Raw genomic sequence first — 18,769 nt, 5'->3', positions numbered from 1 at the left:
AATATTACGCAGTGCACGGCAGCAGCTGATCCCGGGCAGCTGATCAACGTCTTAGTTTGCTTTGCCATTAAAATCGTATTACACAATAATTTGATTCGCCCCTTCTTTGTATCTGCGGACTTTAATTGGTGTAGTAACTATCGACAATAGCTGATCTTCACATGAGTGGCAGATATATCTTAGTCGGGTACTGGAGATAAATCTCTTTCCTGTTGTGTCGTCTCTCGCTAAATCTTCAAGTGGTCAACAGAGGGAAATCCGTATTAAGGGAACAAGGGAATACCCATTTTTATTAACTCAAATTGCGTCATTTGATTCATAGTAATGTTATTTCGGTCGAAATCGCCCTGACGTAGAATGGATAATTTAAATGTAAGCAAAAGGAAACAGTGTGCGCCCTCTAACGATATAAGAGTACCCAATTAGTCCTCGTGAAGTTTACTGGCGAACGCAGCTCGCACACTGCGTGGCCAAGCAAGACAGTGCCTTACTGTTGAAATGGGCACATTCCCTTATTTGAAAGGTAGATCAGTGTACTCTGGTTTTAGGATCAATTGCTTGCATCATTCACTTGACCTACCCAACATCGAAAGAGGGGAAGATAGGCTTTTACATGTCGGTGACCACATTCAGGGAGATCACATAGAACTCACGCATATGTGCGTGTGTTACATTAAAAGTTTGTACTTGGGTAAAGGTTTATTGACCAGACTTTAGACCTGTAAATTGAACAGTGACAAGGTTAGCCCTGCTCTGATTGTGAAGGAACATCCGCGATTGACCTGAGGGATAACACTGTGTGTAGAGATAAAGTTGTACCTTGAACCGAAGAGACTGCGCTTCGAGTTTGCCCCTATTTGATAAAAACCGATATTAGAAATAATGATGGCTTGAATGGAAAATTTTCAGACATGTGCTGTTGATCGACAATTCATCAAGCATGATCTCATTTTTCGACAGGCAGAATTTCAGCAAAAAGAAGATAGTATCAAACAGACAACTCAGGCCCCGGACTCAGACATGATTACTTTTTCGGGCCATTGAGTTCCCGGGCCTTGTGCGCATGCGCGAAAATCAATGCAATATGGTCGACCAAAGCAAGTCTGCTGAACATGTTTCGATGTGTCAGCTGTCAAATTTTCGGAGATAATGCATGCGGTGTACCAACACGGCTTCCTGTTAATCCTGGCAAGACCTTCAAGAAGACATATGACTAATCTTAGCCAAATAAAAGCTAAGGCAAATTGGTATGCCTTTCTTATTTATGTTGCGATATCGGACGATTTGAATTTTCTCATTAAAGACATTTTGTGCGTGGATGTTTGGTGAAGAGCTTTAGCCCGATAAAAAGTAGCAGCACAAATATGAAATAAAATAAACGCTGATTCACAAGTCTTATCGCGGATCTAAAGTTTAATCTTTCACTAACGTTGATAACAACATGAAATCTCTTTATCAAGTCTGACAGTACGTGTAATAGCATATGACTGGTACAGACGGACAATCTAAACTCCTCTAGAGTTTCTTTTGTTTCAGAATTTATTCGGTAACTTTAATTATGACAACTTCGGAAGGGAGTAAATGGTTCCCTCTTCGGAAAATGACCTTGATATTCTTTCCTCGGCGATGAGTAATGATGATTGGTGGTCATCTTGAATTTCAAAATATGAATGAATGTTTTAAACTCTTGGGTTCTCTGATCTACTAATTGTGGCAAAAAGACCACTGATGTATCCCTGCCTTAAAAGGGAATGCTTGGAACTTTCATTCTAATAGTGCGAGGACTATATTCGAGGTAATCACTTTAAGCTTCATGACCCTATGCTCCTAGATCAGCCATGATTGACAGTCATGTAACGCAATCAAATATCAGCTATGATTGCAGCTACATAGATGTGTCGAAGACGGCCTTGTCATTAGGAACCGTCTCAGATTGTCGCATGAGTTCAAAAAGCGAAATTGTATGACACATTTCTGGCACCTCACATAATAGAAAATGTTGCAGGCAACTCTGACCCCATCCCCTCAGCTTTAAGGTTCCGTGCCACTAAAATCGATATTTCGATAAGTGTTTAATTCACCCTGCGCACATTCCTACAGTATCCTGGGCACATCTCCCTCAGCAGCTTCGATATGCGTTCTTTACAAATGTACGTGGTGATCAGTTTGACCGTGGCAATATCAAATTTGCACAGATGCTACCTCAATGTTTCCCGTTTTGCATGCCCCTGCAAATCAAGTCTTCCATATGGCGTCAGATATGGGTAAGCAGAAAAGAGACAATGACCGGAGAACCATTTCATGATGATCTACCGCTCTAAAAGTAAACATTTGCTCAAAAATTACCACATGCGCAACAGGTGGGTATGTGAGGTTGACTATGGTCGATTGAAATCACTCAGGCATAAATCATTTAGCTGGATTGTTCCAAGAACTTCAAAACCACACGACATGAACTGTTCTAATTGAAACACACGAGAAAAGTAACGCAACCAAATTGAATCATTCGTTCGTATCAACCACTGTCATGCTTCATACTTCTCCTGTAATCTAGGCCGAAGCTGCTGCCCTTCACTGTCGTACGCGAAGAGTTGAAATATTGAGTACTGTACAATAAGCTCAGCCACATTCCCAAGTATCCAGGGCTTCTGGAGAACTTCATTCCATACCCTGCAATGTGTTTCCGCGGCAAAAACTCCAACCACGTGCAGACACACTGGCGCCCTTGTGACGTCTCAGCCGCTACCTGACTGTTGATTGACCTGCGGATGTGTTCGTTTTCACATCACGTTTACACATGACACAAAGAGGACAAATCGAGACTTTTGGTTATCCCGCGCCTCTACTGTAACAATTTTTGGGAAAAAAAATCAACGTCGTCTGTAAACTTGAATTAGTCACGTGACTAGTCCGGACGCATAAATTGAGAGAGAGAGAGAGAGAGAGAGAGAGAGAGAGAGAGAGAGAGAGAGAGAGAGAGAGAGAGAGAGAGAGAGAGAGAGAGAGAGAGAGAGAGAGAGATCTACTGACCCTGAAACCAATTAGACACAGAGAAGGAGCCAGAAGCCAAGAAATTTGAAGCTGTCGGATCGGAAAAAAAATTGAAGTCACGCGCAGAACAATGTAGATGTTCATGGAGCTATCACTTCACAGGCTGTTGATATGGAAGATGTCGTACGTACCATATTAATTATTTATTTTGCATCATGCAAAGCTTCTGGAAGTGATGGAGTTTGAAGATACAGATGTGTCTTAGTGCCGACACAATGTCCGGCAACTTCGGAGTTTTTGGTTAAATTAATTACTATGATAGAACATCCGACGTAGGAGATGAAATGATTTGTATTACACATTGAATTAACTGTTTAAAGCAGCAGGTTTGATGAACACTTGCAGTAGATTTTTAATTATTTTGTGGAAGACCGGAACTCGATGTTGGCATGAAAGTTACGATGCAATAGAATACCGCCTCTGATGTCACCGAAGTTTTTCCTGATCAAGAATAGCGTTACCAGAGTGATGCAAACTCTCTGTGGGACCATATCACTTTGAAGTGGAAATAATCATATATCAAACTAGCCTCAAACAGGTATTAGGAAATCGTTTAACACTCCCTGAGAATGAACAAACTACCGGTGATTTACAAACCTTCAGCTAACAAGTGGTATCCATGCAACAGCAGCACGTCGCAAAGGGATCTTTCAATACCTTCCTATGTTTTAGTATTGGCGACGGTGGATTTTTCAGTGGTAGTGCGCTTTGCAAATATTTATTTTCTTTCTGTGGAAAAAGTCCGAAGATTACTTTAAAAGGCATGTAGAAGCAACCTTCCGAATCTTTTCAGACTGAGGTTTCAATCGCTGTCGGCGGAAATAAACAAAAGGGCTTTTATGATTGTGAAGGTTGGACTGTGGTGGCGCCGTTTCTTCTCCCGTGTGATCGCATAACACAGGTATTTTCTATTTCAGTCATCCTGAAGTATTTTGACCGTCTTGTCGCCAGTTTTCATTATAAACGACAACTATAGAGACAGCTGTCAAAGTGTAAGTTAGATCAACCTTCCTGTCAAAAATCGTCACCTGTAGAACACCACAGCGCGAGGTAACCTTTGAAGCTTGAAGTCATCTGTGAATACGGTTATTGTCCATCGGTCAGCACATTTATAGGCCTAGATATATGCCCCAGTCCAACAAGGCGAACTCATGTATAGTCAATACCGCAAGGGACGCGTCTTTCATTCTACCAGCCAATTCAGCGTAAAGGAGTCTGGCTCTTAACAAAGTTCGTTGGAAAATTTCGTAAAAAGACATGTGATTTAGGTACTCAGGTGATGCTGGTTATGGCTCGCACTTGGCCGCTCGAGTTAGTCACACTCCTTCCAATTTGCATCCACAGCAAAGACTGCATGACATCCAAACGCATCTCTGGTCAAAGCAGTCGATATAGCCATAGATAGTCTCACTTCTACTACCTGTGATATTATACAGCAATTTGCCGTGTGACCTCCTCCAAACCGTCAGGTTTTTACAGTCTTCTGATGTTGATGTTTTTGGTTTGGGTAGCGACTGTGCGTCACATTTAGATAAACTGGAGGAATATAATTATTATAGATTTGTCTATTGAGAGCTAACGGGAGCCAGTCAGGTCACACTTCGGTAACTTAACCCTTGGATTCCATGATATGCTTAACCAAAGCGTTCGAAATTGTGATATTTATTTCACCGTGACCATCAAACAGACGCATAATTAATACAGGTAAAAAGAATACACATTTCAGGTGCGTGGAATTTGTCAGTGGTGCAACGAATATAAATATACGATTGCGTTTCAATTAATATGGCTTCAGGCTCTGAAAAGGGTATAATTTGATTTGGATATATCTTACTCAACTTGAAGAAGGAGAGTAAAGTTTCCCATTTTTACGGGAATTTTCTGCCGCATTCCTGAACCGTTTCGCAGGGAATGGTAAATTAGTACCAAAATTAGAAACATTTCTTGGTCATACTTATATTCACTTCAATTCTTGATACCCTGAAATCGGCACGATGTAGTGACAGATAAAATCATGGATGGCAATTGTAGGCTGAATCGCTCGACATGTACTTGCACTGCACGTGTCCGTTTGTTTAATCAAAATATCAATGTTGATTATATTCATCCACTTAATTGATAGATTACTGTGTCTTTTCAGGTAACTTTACGTACGTTACTAATGTTTCTCCGAACTATTTATAGAATCTATATTTCCTCATTTTACAGAAATTTATTTGATTTAGCTTCTTGGAAACCTTCACTTTCTTCAAAAACGTAAACAATGGAAGCACATCTATCAGAATCCATGGAGATCACCAAACTAGTCTAGCGTGAAACATTCGAGGACAAATACATACATACATACATACATACATACATACATACATACATACATACATACATACATACATACATACATACATACATACATACATACATACATACATACATACATACATACATACATACATACATACATACATACATACATACATACATACATACATACATACATACATACATACATACATACATACATACATACATACATACATACATACATACATACATACATACATACATACATACAACTTCGCACTAAGGTCTCCTCTATGCTTTGGTCGGGGGAGGGGGGTCTCCCTCCATGATTGAACTAAGTGAAGTTGTAAGTCACAGAAAGCGTAGACTTCAAAACGTAGGAAACATTGGTGTTTCGAACACCCTGATAACGTGAGGCGGTGTTGTGCTCATGTCGCCAGCTTATCGAAGATTCAACACATTACGTCAGAGAAAAAGCTGGACTTTAAACTCCATTAGAAATAGATACATGACAATACTATTGTAATTAGTAGTCTGGACCGATTGGTGAGGAATCTCAACATACATTGATGAAGTCACGTTGGTTTGTATTGACTATGTACCTCGCCAAGATTTTATGAACAAGTTGAGATAGTGCAGTCCATCATCTTGGCAGCTTTTGTTTTGTTTATATCGACGACATCGCTAAACTGCTAATACATAGTCTGGCACGGGAACAGCAACGGATAGGGGGTTTTGCTTTTTACAATTGCCCTGAGTGCAGGCGCTAAAAACTCACCCGAGTTTTGGAGCCAACCGTTCGGCATTAGCGAAAACCTGTCAAAAACCCCATGAATGGCATTGGAAGTAACGTATTCTTCTGGTCGTCACTTCTGACGCCACGGGACAATTCTATTATGCGATGGGGGTGGCGTTGAGTACACGGGCCAGCCTCCGCCGTTGTCTAAGGCTAATTATGCCCATTCAATTGTACATCATCACCCAGTTGGCAACAATGCCTTAAGAGGATATTTACCATGGTGGTGCTTTTGTAATTACATATTCACTTAGACGCTGAATGAATGAAGATACCATTCTTTTTGGTGCTCCGTGCGGCGAATAACCAAGTTTAGAACCCACGAGACAGTGTTTATAGCCTCTGCTCGCCGAATAACGCTCCTTGCCTTCTGAACGGAGTGGTTGGTCCATATCAGGCATTTATAAACGAGCTTGAGAGAGGGTTTACGCTGCTTCACCGGACTAAGGGAAGGGGCAAGAACTTTGGATGAGAGCGCAAGTCAAACGCATCCGAAGGGCCCAGACATACCCGTCTCCTTTCTACAAAGGTGGCGATGACAACTTAGTACTGCCATAATTCGATCAGCGGCGGCTGCAGCAATTACGTCGAAACTGTCAGTGTCGCCATGTCGCCAGGACAATTTTTATGTCTGTTGATTTCAACGCTTACAATCTGTCAAAACCTGGCCCAGCCATTGAGTGGTGAGTTGACAAACTTTATCACACTTTTTTTTATCAAACGTAAACTTTTTTCTATTCATTGGTTTGAAGGGCTTCATTGCATGGCTGTGGAGTCGAGACGGACGTCGAGCAAACAATCGGCGCCCACGTTATGGACCTTCATGCCGGTGTTTCAAGTGCTGTAATTGTTCGGCTTGTTCGCAATATTTGTGTATGATATCACGAAAGATCTAATGGTCGACAAAGCGTGCTTGCCTGTTAGAAACGCCGTAACGCAGACCGCCAAGCCATACCTTGCGCAAGCTTGTAGTGTCCGCCCACGAGACAGCTTTTGTTATGGTTGAGCGTTTTCGCAAACACCGGTGAACCGTGTTTCTTCCTATTTGTCCATTTTCTTGAACAGGTGGTCCCCTCTCCTGCAGCGAGGACGGCGAAAAAGTGGAAATTCCTCTCATAACCGTGGATCCCTGCATATCGTGTTATTGTCAGGTAAGCAAAACATTCACTACTTCTATGCTCGCATGAGTCAACAAAGGCTGTGGGAAAAACAACATTTTCCCCCTCGAAGTCCAGGAATACCTTGTGAGTAACCCGATCAGCGCCTTGATGAAGCTCCTGGTCCTTTGGAAGCCAGGTTTCGTTCTGGCAGACGGGCACTGCTTCCGAAATAGTAGCTCCGACGCAAATCGACAAAGTTTGCTTTATCCATGACAGACACCGTCCCCTATCACGGAGGTAGAATGTGGAGAAAGCTTCTTCGATTCACATGGATAACTCCTTGCCGACAACTTACCAGCCGGCAATTTATACCAACCACCACACCTGAGACGCAGTCATTGCTAGCTTTTAAACGAATAGAAATCCGCCCTGAGATTTCACAAATGTGGTTTTTACTGTGGTCTAGGAAAATGATTCGGGACAACGGCGGTTTTTTAGAGTTCTTTCTCTTATTTTACGCTACGGTTGAAGGTTTGCACACGCGTGCTTGGTTTTCATTGGAGCTAGAGAAGACAGGCTGCGTTGCGCTGCAAGACACCCACTCAAGAACCGGAGAATCTTTCGACAGATTTACAGTTAGACCTCAAGTGGACTTGTCATTCTAAGGGGGACATTGAGATAAACAAAAAATATGCAAAGGATTCTTGTGGGGCTTCGGGTACAATGAGATGACGAGTTATCACCTGTCGCGAGAGTAGCCCGCGACCTGGTCACAACTCCGGCTACAACTATCGCACACATCTGTGACAGTTTGGTGCCTGTTTAAGTAGACTCCAGGAAAAGGTCTAAAGGGGTCCTTGCTGTGTGTGAGTGCTATGGTGATGTAAAATCAGCGGTGCATTTTCCGAGAAACCCGGTGATCACTGGCATAACAAGTCTATGGCATAATTTGTGTTTGCTATACGCACTTCCAAATTCTATGATGATACTACATATCGGCCGGGAACCTGGTACGCGACTTAGCTGTTTCTCTCAACCGCGCCATACAAGGCCAAAGGTGCACTTTACGATATGACACAACTATTACATTTTATCACGAAACACATTATGTCTCTCATCGTTGTCACCCTCTCTAGCTTGACACTTGTGCAAGTTGTAACGCATGGCACAATCAGAGCTAAAGGTTATGTGAAAAAATCGTGACACGTATACGGAAAAAACCCAGCAGTGGTTCGCCTGGCTATCATCTTAGGATCCAATATCCCCGCCTGTTCAGTCTAAACCGTTTCTAATTCGCCAATCACGCCTCGGTTTATCCTTGTATGTGCGAAAATGGTGATACGAACTGCAATTTAGTGTGAATTGCACTTCTGCTATATATAGCTGAACTGGTAGACGAAAATGAGATACTCTATACACACCTCTGAACAAAGTTAACAAAGGTTATCGCAGTCGTCCGCCAAACTATTGGCACTATAGCTCATAATGTGGACGAGCTCTGAGAGAAATCTTCTAACCCGGTTTACAATCGTGGGGCCTTCCTTCGTGCACTACACCACGGGGCAGGACTTAGGAACGGGATTATTGTAGATTTACTCCACACGTTTATTGGTACCCCAGCTGCCGAATGAAGCTCTGATACTTGGTGCCGATTTTCCACCGCTCGAATAAATATGTTCCAAACACTCGGCAAAACGATAGTGCTCGTAGCTTATGTAGAGAAAGATTTTGTTGGCCGGTGCGTATTTACAAAAAAATCTTCCTCGCAATCCATTGCAGGTAAACTGCTCCCACAAGAAGCAAGCGACAAATATTTTAGCTCCCATCGTAAAATGGAACGGCTATTTTCCCGAATGAAATCTCAAATTAAAGTTGGTTTGTTTGTATGTCAACTTTCGTTTGGTTTATGGTGATATGGTTGTTGGTAAAATTGAATTAATGTTGAAAATTCTATTTAGTTTGATAAAGTGACGGTTTGAAACAATTATGCTCCGCATATCACTACGACGGGAGAAAGTTCATTGGTCTCTTCAGTTAGCCAGTGAAATTTTATACACTCTCGTTCACGGTAGAATGATATTTCGAGCAGAAGATATTTGTGTTGGAAATGACACCTTGTGACTCTGAAGCAGACTCTATGTATTGGCACTGTGATGCGAATGTCAGGTCCTGTGCAAGACTAACACTTTGAAACTGCCTCCACTTCAAACGGGAGTTATTTCGCGATAACAACAGAGATCTCACGTTTCGTCCTTGTGTCAGTGTTTTCTTATCGTCGCCCGTTTCGTTTGGCACGCAAACGAACAAAGTTCCGAGAAGTACGATATCAAGGCTATTTGCCTGTCCAGAAATCCTGCAGAGTACTGAGCCAAAGTTGAAGAACCGCCACATCATTCGAAATTCGATATTGATATCATATGGGGAACCTTGCTTCCAACAACACCATAGGCCAATTTAAACTTCGGAAACGCATGTATGTCTGTATGTCATATTGTTCCGGACCTAGAAGTACCAATATTGTAGTGACCAGAATATGTCAAATACCGTATATCGAAGGGCCGGAGTTAGAAGCTTATTGCATTTATCTTGACATATACTACACGAATATCTGCTGCCAATTTTGCCTATCGATTTTAGCTAACCTTTGTCACAAGATGACGTTTCACATTTGAACAGTACATCGCTTTCGGGACTTTTCTATTTAACCAGCAAACTACAGTTCAGATTCCACTTGACGTCGCCATTGTCCCCCGTTGGGCCTGGTAAACTGGCTTCACACGCTTCCTACTGAATTTTGTGTCCTCCGGCCTTGTGAAAATTCGCTAGAACAAAAGTAAGCTCCCTGAATGCAACCAAGAGATTATTCTGGTCCACGGAACAGCTCAATAAAGACATAGAAAGATAGATAAACGCAGTGTATAATTATGTCGTGTAATACACCGTGAACGGGTCTGAAAACACACACCACACGCACACCATTTCATGTCAGGTCGACGGATATCTAAGCGACTCTGATAAATTTATTAAGAAATCAAGGTGCACGTGTTGGGCTTTTCACAACAAAATATCCAAAGTTTATCCAACGCATCGTGCAACGGTTAAATAATACAAAGGTTTGACAAACAAAACCGGGGTCCCCCATAGCGAGTTAAAAGTATTGACACTGTAATGATTTGGGTGTCATCGCCTAACCTCAAACGACTTCTAGTAGTCGTCTGAGGTCCAACAAACTATCAGTACCTTTGATGTTGTTAGAGTTCGATCCACTGAGACTATGGATCGTTTCAGGGACTCGGGAAAAAGTTACAACACCGCATTCATGAAGGTAATTGTCAGTTATACAATTTTTTGTCCGGGGGATTAAACAATCTACATTGTACGCCGCACTAATGAGAAAATATGGCCGAACGTCTTCAGAAGAATTGATTAGTAAAAAGGTGCTAATACGTAAATTACAGAAAATATTCCGCCCATGCAAGATAGTTAAAACAAAGGGCGTTGAAGACCCCATACAAAAAAGAGGAAAGAGTGTGAGGTTTTCATGTCAAAACTTAGTTCAACCACCTTGAGAAGATTCTTTTTCCCAAGCAGCATAGCACATCAGGATCAATAGGTATTATTGTCGCATGACTTATAAAACAAGTGTTTCTTGAAAAGGTGTAACCGCTGAAATTAGCACCACGTAGCAAAAAGTCTGCCGAATCTCGACCAGTTGCTTTCGGTCGCACATCTGTCGTGAAGGCGGTGTGCCATCGCTTTTGGTTGACCTGACGAGCTCATCAGATAAAAGCGGTAGACGTTCACACTGACGGCCTGGGAGAAAGTTATGCGCGTTTCTCTGACGTCACGCGCGCCGATAATGCCCGAATGCCAAACTAATTTTCCAGGCTTTAGGGTGTGGCGACGCGAATCAGCATCTATGCACAGGATATTAGTGTACAAACTGCGTAGAGTCATTTGCGCTGCTTAGGATCACTTTCAGTGGTGACATTTGCCAGAAACAAGTTGGAGGACAAACTGTTTTATAGCCTCGCCGTGGCTCCTCATTTTTAGAGTTTTAAAAGGCTGGTATGTTCTCCATTACGCCAGCTGCATATAACCTTCAACATCAAGTTCAAAGTTCAAATACACTCGACATTACCCGTTTTCTTCTTTTAATTTACACTTGAAAGATTATACTAGGAATATCCTTCAAAGTTGTAATAATATGTTTTTTCTAAGCAATTATGTCATGTTTGAAGTTTGATTGAAGATTCCATTAATATGTGACGAATAATTATCACTCCATTGTACGTCAATTTGCGAATAGTATAATGTTTTAAAGTATTTTTTGTGAGAAAAAGGTGGAAAATATTCCTACCTCTTACCCAACGTTGTTTTTTCGATGAAAAGCAGGCTATACCGAAAACTGGAAACGAAAACTAGGCGAATAAAAATGTAAGTGCCAATTGTATCGACCGGCGAGCCGGCTAGCTCCGGGACGAACTGATAGCAGAACTAGTTGTAGAGAAGGAACAGGTGTGTTGCCCACGCTACGCAGGAGCAAAGTTGCAAAAACGTTTTCGTAAGTAGAACTACTGGCCCAAAGGAGTGCGTCTTTAGTAGTTCGAAATCGGTGCCAGAATTAGAAACACCATCAGCACAGCAAAATTACCCGACTGACGTACAAAACAAATAGCGGGTGAATTGCACCGGACATGTTTCTCGTGAAGAGTCCTTAATAGATCAAATGATTTGAATTGTTCCCCATCTTGCAACTGAACTACAAGCCCTTCCGTTGCTGAAGAGAAGCTGTACTTTATTCTGAAAGCGAAACAGTGCTTGCGGACCGTTGTTTAAATCAGTCGTTTTTCTCCAAGGGGAGACTCTGTACAATAGTCACACTGGACTTTAGTTGACGGTTTGCCGAATGTTTGATGAACTTTGCAAGTAGAGCCATCTTCTACATATTTCATTTTATATTTCATAGTATTTGATTTGATGCGTCTCCTCAATAAACTTATTATCAAACTACACCCATGATTGATTATCTTCTAACTTGAATTTTTCACATTAAAAATCAGGGATGTCAGTCGCACAGTGAAGACATTCATTAACATTGGACTGATCAAAACTAATTAATATTGCTCGATATGTATCACAGGCTGGCCACATTTATCATCAAATAACGAACCAGCTAATTGAACACAACATTTAATAGGCTTTTCCCATATCAAATAATCAAAATGGTAAATGAATACGTGATGTCAAGCCAATCAGGCCCACGAAGCAATGATTTGTCCACCAATAACAGCGATGTGCTTCAGTTGACCTTGAAAATGTGCTGCATGACCACAACCTTTCGGATGTTGTTTCATACCCCGCTGATGTAATTAATTAGTTATAAACACAACTTCAGTTTGCACAAAGCTTTGACAATTTGAGGTATCCGAATGCCCTTGAACTCCGGGACCTAATTTTGACGAGACCACACAGATACCTATTTGTTATACTCTACCATGCAGTCGATCATTACTCAGCCTCCAAATTACCCTAAATTCCCGAGCAAGAATGTTTAGTCTCCAGTCTCTTTCCAGTTCTGAGGGCAATTTCACGAGTTGCGATAATATAGGATGTTTCTTCACACCTTATAGAGGTAACTGCTCCTATTAGCAGTTGGCTGAATTTAAAAGCCATCTTTTCTTCGTCTTGAAATTGGCCAATTAAGCGGCTGCCATTCTGTTCGCTAGCGCGGAGTTTAGGCGCCAAGTGAAGAGGCTAAGGCAGTATCGGGAGTCTACAACTTTCCCCATTTTGCGCGTAAGAGGTCTATCTCATGATTGCCGCTCGCCGAGCCCCCATTTCTCGACTCGTCAGAGACTGTCTGTCTTTTGTGTGTGCTAAGTTGGTAAATTTAGGGGCAGATTATGTCAGATTAACATCACCTTCCACCCACCGTTCTCTGGTGTCGTTGAATACACCTAATTGCATTTCTTTCCTGACTGTCCAAAAATGCTCAGTTATACACACGCACAGTGACACACGTAAAAAGAATTTGGCAGGGTCTGGATCAAATGCGTCACGGATATTTAAGTTGTCTGTCTACTCTTAATAAATGTAAACAAACAAAGAAACAAACAAAGACATAAACAAACAAACAAACAAACAAAACAAAACAAAAACGCGTAAAACCATAACATCAATAAAAATAAATGAACATGTAAATACAATTAAAAAAATTGATGCACATACTCAAGATATGCAATAACTCCAGATACATTTGCATGAGAGACAGTGATTTGATTTCAGCCAAGTAACACTCAACTGTATTCCGAACGTCTATCACTGACCCAGGTTGATCATCACACGTGCGTAGTAGTTTGCAAGTAGTCCGTGAACCAACGAATAATGATGTTTATCGAATTGATAATTGGTAGGGTGGGGTGTTTCAGTTTAATGACTGCATGTATAACAGCGCATTCTTGGTAGGTATATTCCATTGAAGACGGCCAGTCTCTCATACGTGAATTTAATGGTCCATTAATTCCGCACCACCAAGTTTATAAAATGATTGATCATGCTCCTTTATACCCATTAATGACGAAAGAGCAAGCTTTTTTGAGATATACGCGTCTTTGTACATATGTTTCATTTGACCATTAACCGACTGAACTCGGCTGTGTCAATCAGATGAGCCCTTCGAACGTTAAAACAGTCCCTCGTGTTTGGAGACACTGTGGTTGAACGACGGGACCGGTGATCATCATCAGGGCTGCGCAATCACGTACTCCATTCCAGGGTGCCGAGCTACAGAGTCCCGAGCGGTGAATTTTTATCGCAGGTTTCAGAGAGAACCGTCCGAAACCTCACTGATTCGCAAAGCCATAAGTCAGCGGACCTCCCTAATCCGGATTAGAGCGGACATCGCGGCGGTGTAATCCTGACAATAATACGATAATTCGGTAATGCCAGGATAAATGGCGTCAATGGAACCGCTGTATTAACTTGGTGTAAATTACCGCCGATGAGTAAACTCCGCAAGGAAGCCGTTTTCACACCTGCAGGTTTTTGTCAATTTATGCCCCTGCAGTTATCGCCAACCATCTTGTAATAAATGCCTTTACTTCAAGGACACTGGCCGAATAGATGGCGGCGACAGTTATATACGATATGAGGTGTTTTGATTGATTCTGAGTCGCGCGTACTAATAACTGGGGCGACGGGGGCGCATGACCGTTAATATGAGAGAGAGAGAGAGAGAGAGAGAGAGAGAGAGAGAGAGAGAGAGAGAGAGAGAGAGAGAGAGAGAGAGAGAGAGATAGAGAGAGAGAGGAGAGAGAGAGAGAGAGGGGGGGGGGAGAGGGGGTAGGGAGAAAGGGCAGGCAGAGAGAGTTTGTGTGTGTCTGAACGAATTATTGGAAGGGTGACCACGCGTTATCGGCGACTACTGAAGGACAAAGACACAAAGTACGGGCGTTGGTTTGCTTGCAAGGCTAAGGCAACTACCTGTAGTAGTTGTCTGAGAATAGGGTACATTCAGTGCTTGTGGGGATATTCTTGGTATGCTCAAATATTAAGTAGAATGTCATATTCAGCACCTCTTAAAGGCAAATAAGGCAGTTGAAGAGTATCAATAGATGGACAAAATCCCTCCCTCCCCGCTCTCTCATACATTTTTTTTTCGATCTATTGCGAGCAGAGGCCGAGAAACAAAATGTTAGACAAAATGATAAAATGGAATATTGAAATAAATTGAAATTACGGAGGCAATACAGAGTTCATCTAACAATATCAATAGTCTCAGAGACACTAATCTCCTGTGGTATGAATGCGTTATTGTTGATTGAAAGATGAGCAGATGAAAAATGTGCAGCGAAACCCAGTAAAGTTCGGCCGTTTCTACTGCCTGTGCATAGTCACTGATGCAGATGTCTGTATTCCAAAAGCGTTAAAGTAATTTTCCAACCCACTTCAAGATAAGATACCGGGCTATTTGAATCTAATTTTTCTCCATGAATTTTGGCAGCAAAACAGACCTGTGAATGGCCGTAAACAAACATTCGTTGTGTTGATTGAAGTTAATCGAAGATTAGTGAGTCTTCACAAGAGATATTTTTAGTGGTTTCTGGGCGACCAAGGGTCGGTGCGTTGCCTGGCCGAGAATATACATATAGCCGTCTACGAAGCTTATGACGGATTTAAATGCCGACCCGACTGGAATCCAATGGAAATTCTCGATTAAGACTTTTGATTTCTCGTGAAGCACGTGAATGGAAATGACGACATGAAATTTAGATGACCTCAATTTCAATTTGGTAAAAATATTAATGAATTAGTCGGCCTTCAAAATCTCCATGGTTTATAACTACGAATTAAAGAACTCAATGTATTTTTCATACGATTATAATAAATAATATGAAATTACCCCTTCTATAACCTATGAAATATTTTTGGTGACTATTATGATTTTAGTCAGAAAAGCGGCTTTTCGACGCACTTCAGTGTTTTGCACGTGCTGCTTATTCAACTCAACTCTTAATTTTTATTTGTAAATGTATTCGACTTTCACTCTTCGATAAATTGCCAACATGATGGCCAGTTTTAAACGAGGCAATGTCGAATAGATAGATCGTCAAAATATCATAGCAGTCGTTGATGCATATAGTGATACATAGGTTTTATTACATTCGGATAATAATACCAAATATTTCGAGAGGGTTCTACGACCGTGCCAAATAGGAAATGCAGAATTAGTATCACACTTTACGCAACGATACCAACCGGATTTCAGATAAACATTTATCTCACAGTGGACGTCAGCAATTTGTCACCCCTTTTGAATAATTTATAATTCAGTCGTCCTTCGAGAAAAAAACAATCTATTAGTATTCAAACCAAATTAAAGTCACTGCTACGCGTTCGGTGAATGAATCCCACGTCGTCGAAGGTTAATGGCCTGAGACAGCTGTCCGAAACTGATTTAAATGGCAAGGCGATGAATATTTGATCTCGCTTTTTGGAGTTTTTTGAGAAAAACACTTGGTGACTCACTCCCTGTATTGCTTTACAATGGAGATAAGATGGCTCGAAAGATAACTTAAGTATGAAATTGGGACAAAAACATCGCCAATATGTCGGATGAGCTGTTTGTTATCTACCGAGACGATGAATGTCTCACTCGCCTCGCGAATACACAATTGCCGTTCTGGTATGAGAGACCTCCGGGTATTGTTCGAACGGAAGGTTCGATCATAGACAGTAGAGAAACAGTTTTTTTTTTGGTCAGTTCGCAAACCGATATCTTTTTTCGATTTGTTCTCTCCATCTCATGGACAGTGACGCAATAACCATCACCTAGCTGGTTTCAAAAATTCAAGCCTTTTTAACACCTGCACACCGGTAACTTAGCCCGAAAAGATCGTCATTGTCACAGCAGCTGTTATTACAAGAGCTTAAAAAACATTTGACATATTTCATCCACCTGGGTGAAATCAAGAACCGTGTGCTAATCGGTCGATGAAAAGGCGTTTCAAGTTGAGCGACCAATCAGATTGAGCCTTTTCATTTGCACGTTATGGTCTTAGCGGCACGAGATATTGTTTTTTTTCTCTCACAGTGTTGTAAGCCTGCGGGGTGAGATCAGTAAAATCTTCTCCCACCATTCAGGTATGCATTTTCCTGGCCGCGATGGTGATCTAATACATACAATTAAGCCGAGTAATCCTGGTTTTGGCCCAATACAAACCAATAGCCGATAAGCAGCGTGAACAGGTGCACGCGGGCGATTAAATTTGGTGGCGTTTTTTTAAAACTATCTATGCATTCTTTTTATCGGTTTGATGGTGTATTTGTAGTAATGCATGTAATCTGACACAGTTTCAGTGTCCGAGCTGGCGTACTGTAAGGGTCACCCATAACCCCATGCGCACAACAACGGACTTTTGCGGTAAAAATGGGCGGCGTGTACGTAAACGTTACAAAGTCGGTCTTTGACAATCTTTCTTTCTCTTATCATTGGAAGGGTTAGTTCTACATATAGTGATCATTTGACACTTCGAAACACAGTAAAAGAACGGTCGAAAATGCATGACTTCAGCTCCCCGGAGAGACAGACAGACAGACTGACTGACATAGAGGAGTAGTGATTTCTAGTATCTACCAGGGATACATGGTATAAATGGAATAGAGGCATCTCTGACAATCTGAAAGCCTTGCCTACTGGCATGGTTAAAATACTCTTGTCAAGAAACTCAACGCATTCTTTTAATAAAGATTATTTCATATTTTTGGGACATACGAAAATCACCAGGAACCGTGACTCCGAGTTGTTGGGAGGTTAGATATTTTGCGAAACGAAAACACAGCTTCCATGTATGAAAACTTCGAACATTCCACCGGGTTTGAAACGTTACAGGACCATTCTTCGTCGGCTCCCTTCGGTCGAGTTCACTTAAAATTTCCAAGTATCCAAGGCGTGTTTTCACCGTGTATCGGACCGACACTTGAATTGACTGGCAACGAAGCTAAAGGCAAAACTATTATTTGTGTGCTTGGAGCAGAGAGGCTGTCTGACTAAACCTCTGTGCACAGAAGACCCGCTTATTCAATAGCAAAATATTTATGTTTGTCCACCAATTTGTAACATGGAGTGGCTGCCTACGACGGTATTCCGACCATTTTAATGGCAAATATGCTTTGGACTGCCGTTAGAATGTAAAAGACCAAACCGCGTAGCTTCACACAATGAAATTCTGCCCCACAGCGACGATTTCGCACCCGCTTTCTCTCTTCTGATTCATTAAATTTTGACCAGGTTTTAAACCACAAATGATACATTACGTAGCGGAAGTAAGCCGCTTTCATTGCCAACACTTTCTTTCTTTGACAATTGTTTGGGTCGACCGCTGTTTTCCGATTCTGCCCAGGCATTTGGAATTCGCGTGTTTCTTTCACGCCGAAACTGGCAAATATGTGAAATGCGTCGACGTGAAAACAATACTGTATTCACTGTGCTTTTTGGTCTATGATCGTTGTTTTTCCAGTGGTGTAACAAACTTGCTGATTGAATTTTACCCGTCTAAATATTCCATCGACGCAGAACTCGCAAAAGCAGAATTAGTGCTTATTTAAAATACCAATGAAACACGTAAACATAGTTACAAAATAAATGTTAGTATTCTTTTGAATGTTAGTCACTGCAAAGATTGTTGGTGTCTCGAGCCATTCAGAGACTCGGAAACGAGTTTATTTAACGTCTGCCTGACGGTTGCCTTGATACTACTCTTCTTATCACTAAATGCGTCAAAATGAAGCGTTTTGTCCAGACTTCTAGTCTAGCAGCATTTCCCCATCAGGTCACATTCCTGCCTCCACTGTTGAACATACGATGAGGTCAGGCTCCTTTCTATGTTGGTTTTATTACTTGGCGGAAAAATAACATCTACAACATCATGATCGGTTTGTCTGAACTATGCTTGCTGACGTCAAAAACGCCGTAAATGGGTGATGTTTAGTCGCACACGCAGTAGCGATTAGAAAGTGA

General features: G+C 41.6%; 1 protein-coding gene across 1 annotated transcript in view; it reads left to right on the top strand.

The window, feature by feature from the left end:
- Window positions 1-6,267: 6,267 nt before the first annotated feature.
- LOC139143497 (BMP-binding endothelial regulator protein-like) overlaps window positions 6,268-18,769 on the top strand; it is a 37,259-nt gene continuing 24,757 nt past the window's right edge. The window contains exons 1-2 of the mRNA XM_070713883.1: window positions 6,268-6,831; window positions 7,214-7,299. Of these exons, the coding sequence (XP_070569984.1) occupies window positions 6,756-6,831; window positions 7,214-7,299 (162 nt within the window). The 5' untranslated portion in view covers window positions 6,268-6,755. The remainder of the gene's footprint in view (window positions 6,832-7,213; window positions 7,300-18,769) is intronic.

This window comes from Ptychodera flava, chromosome 11 (assembly GCF_041260155.1).
Source record: "Ptychodera flava strain L36383 chromosome 11, AS_Pfla_20210202, whole genome shotgun sequence".
In the NCBI taxonomy this organism is placed as follows: Eukaryota; Metazoa; Hemichordata; class Enteropneusta; family Ptychoderidae; genus Ptychodera; species Ptychodera flava.
The sequence above is the reverse complement of the archived record's forward strand: the minus strand, read 5'-3'. Positions and strand labels throughout refer to the sequence as shown.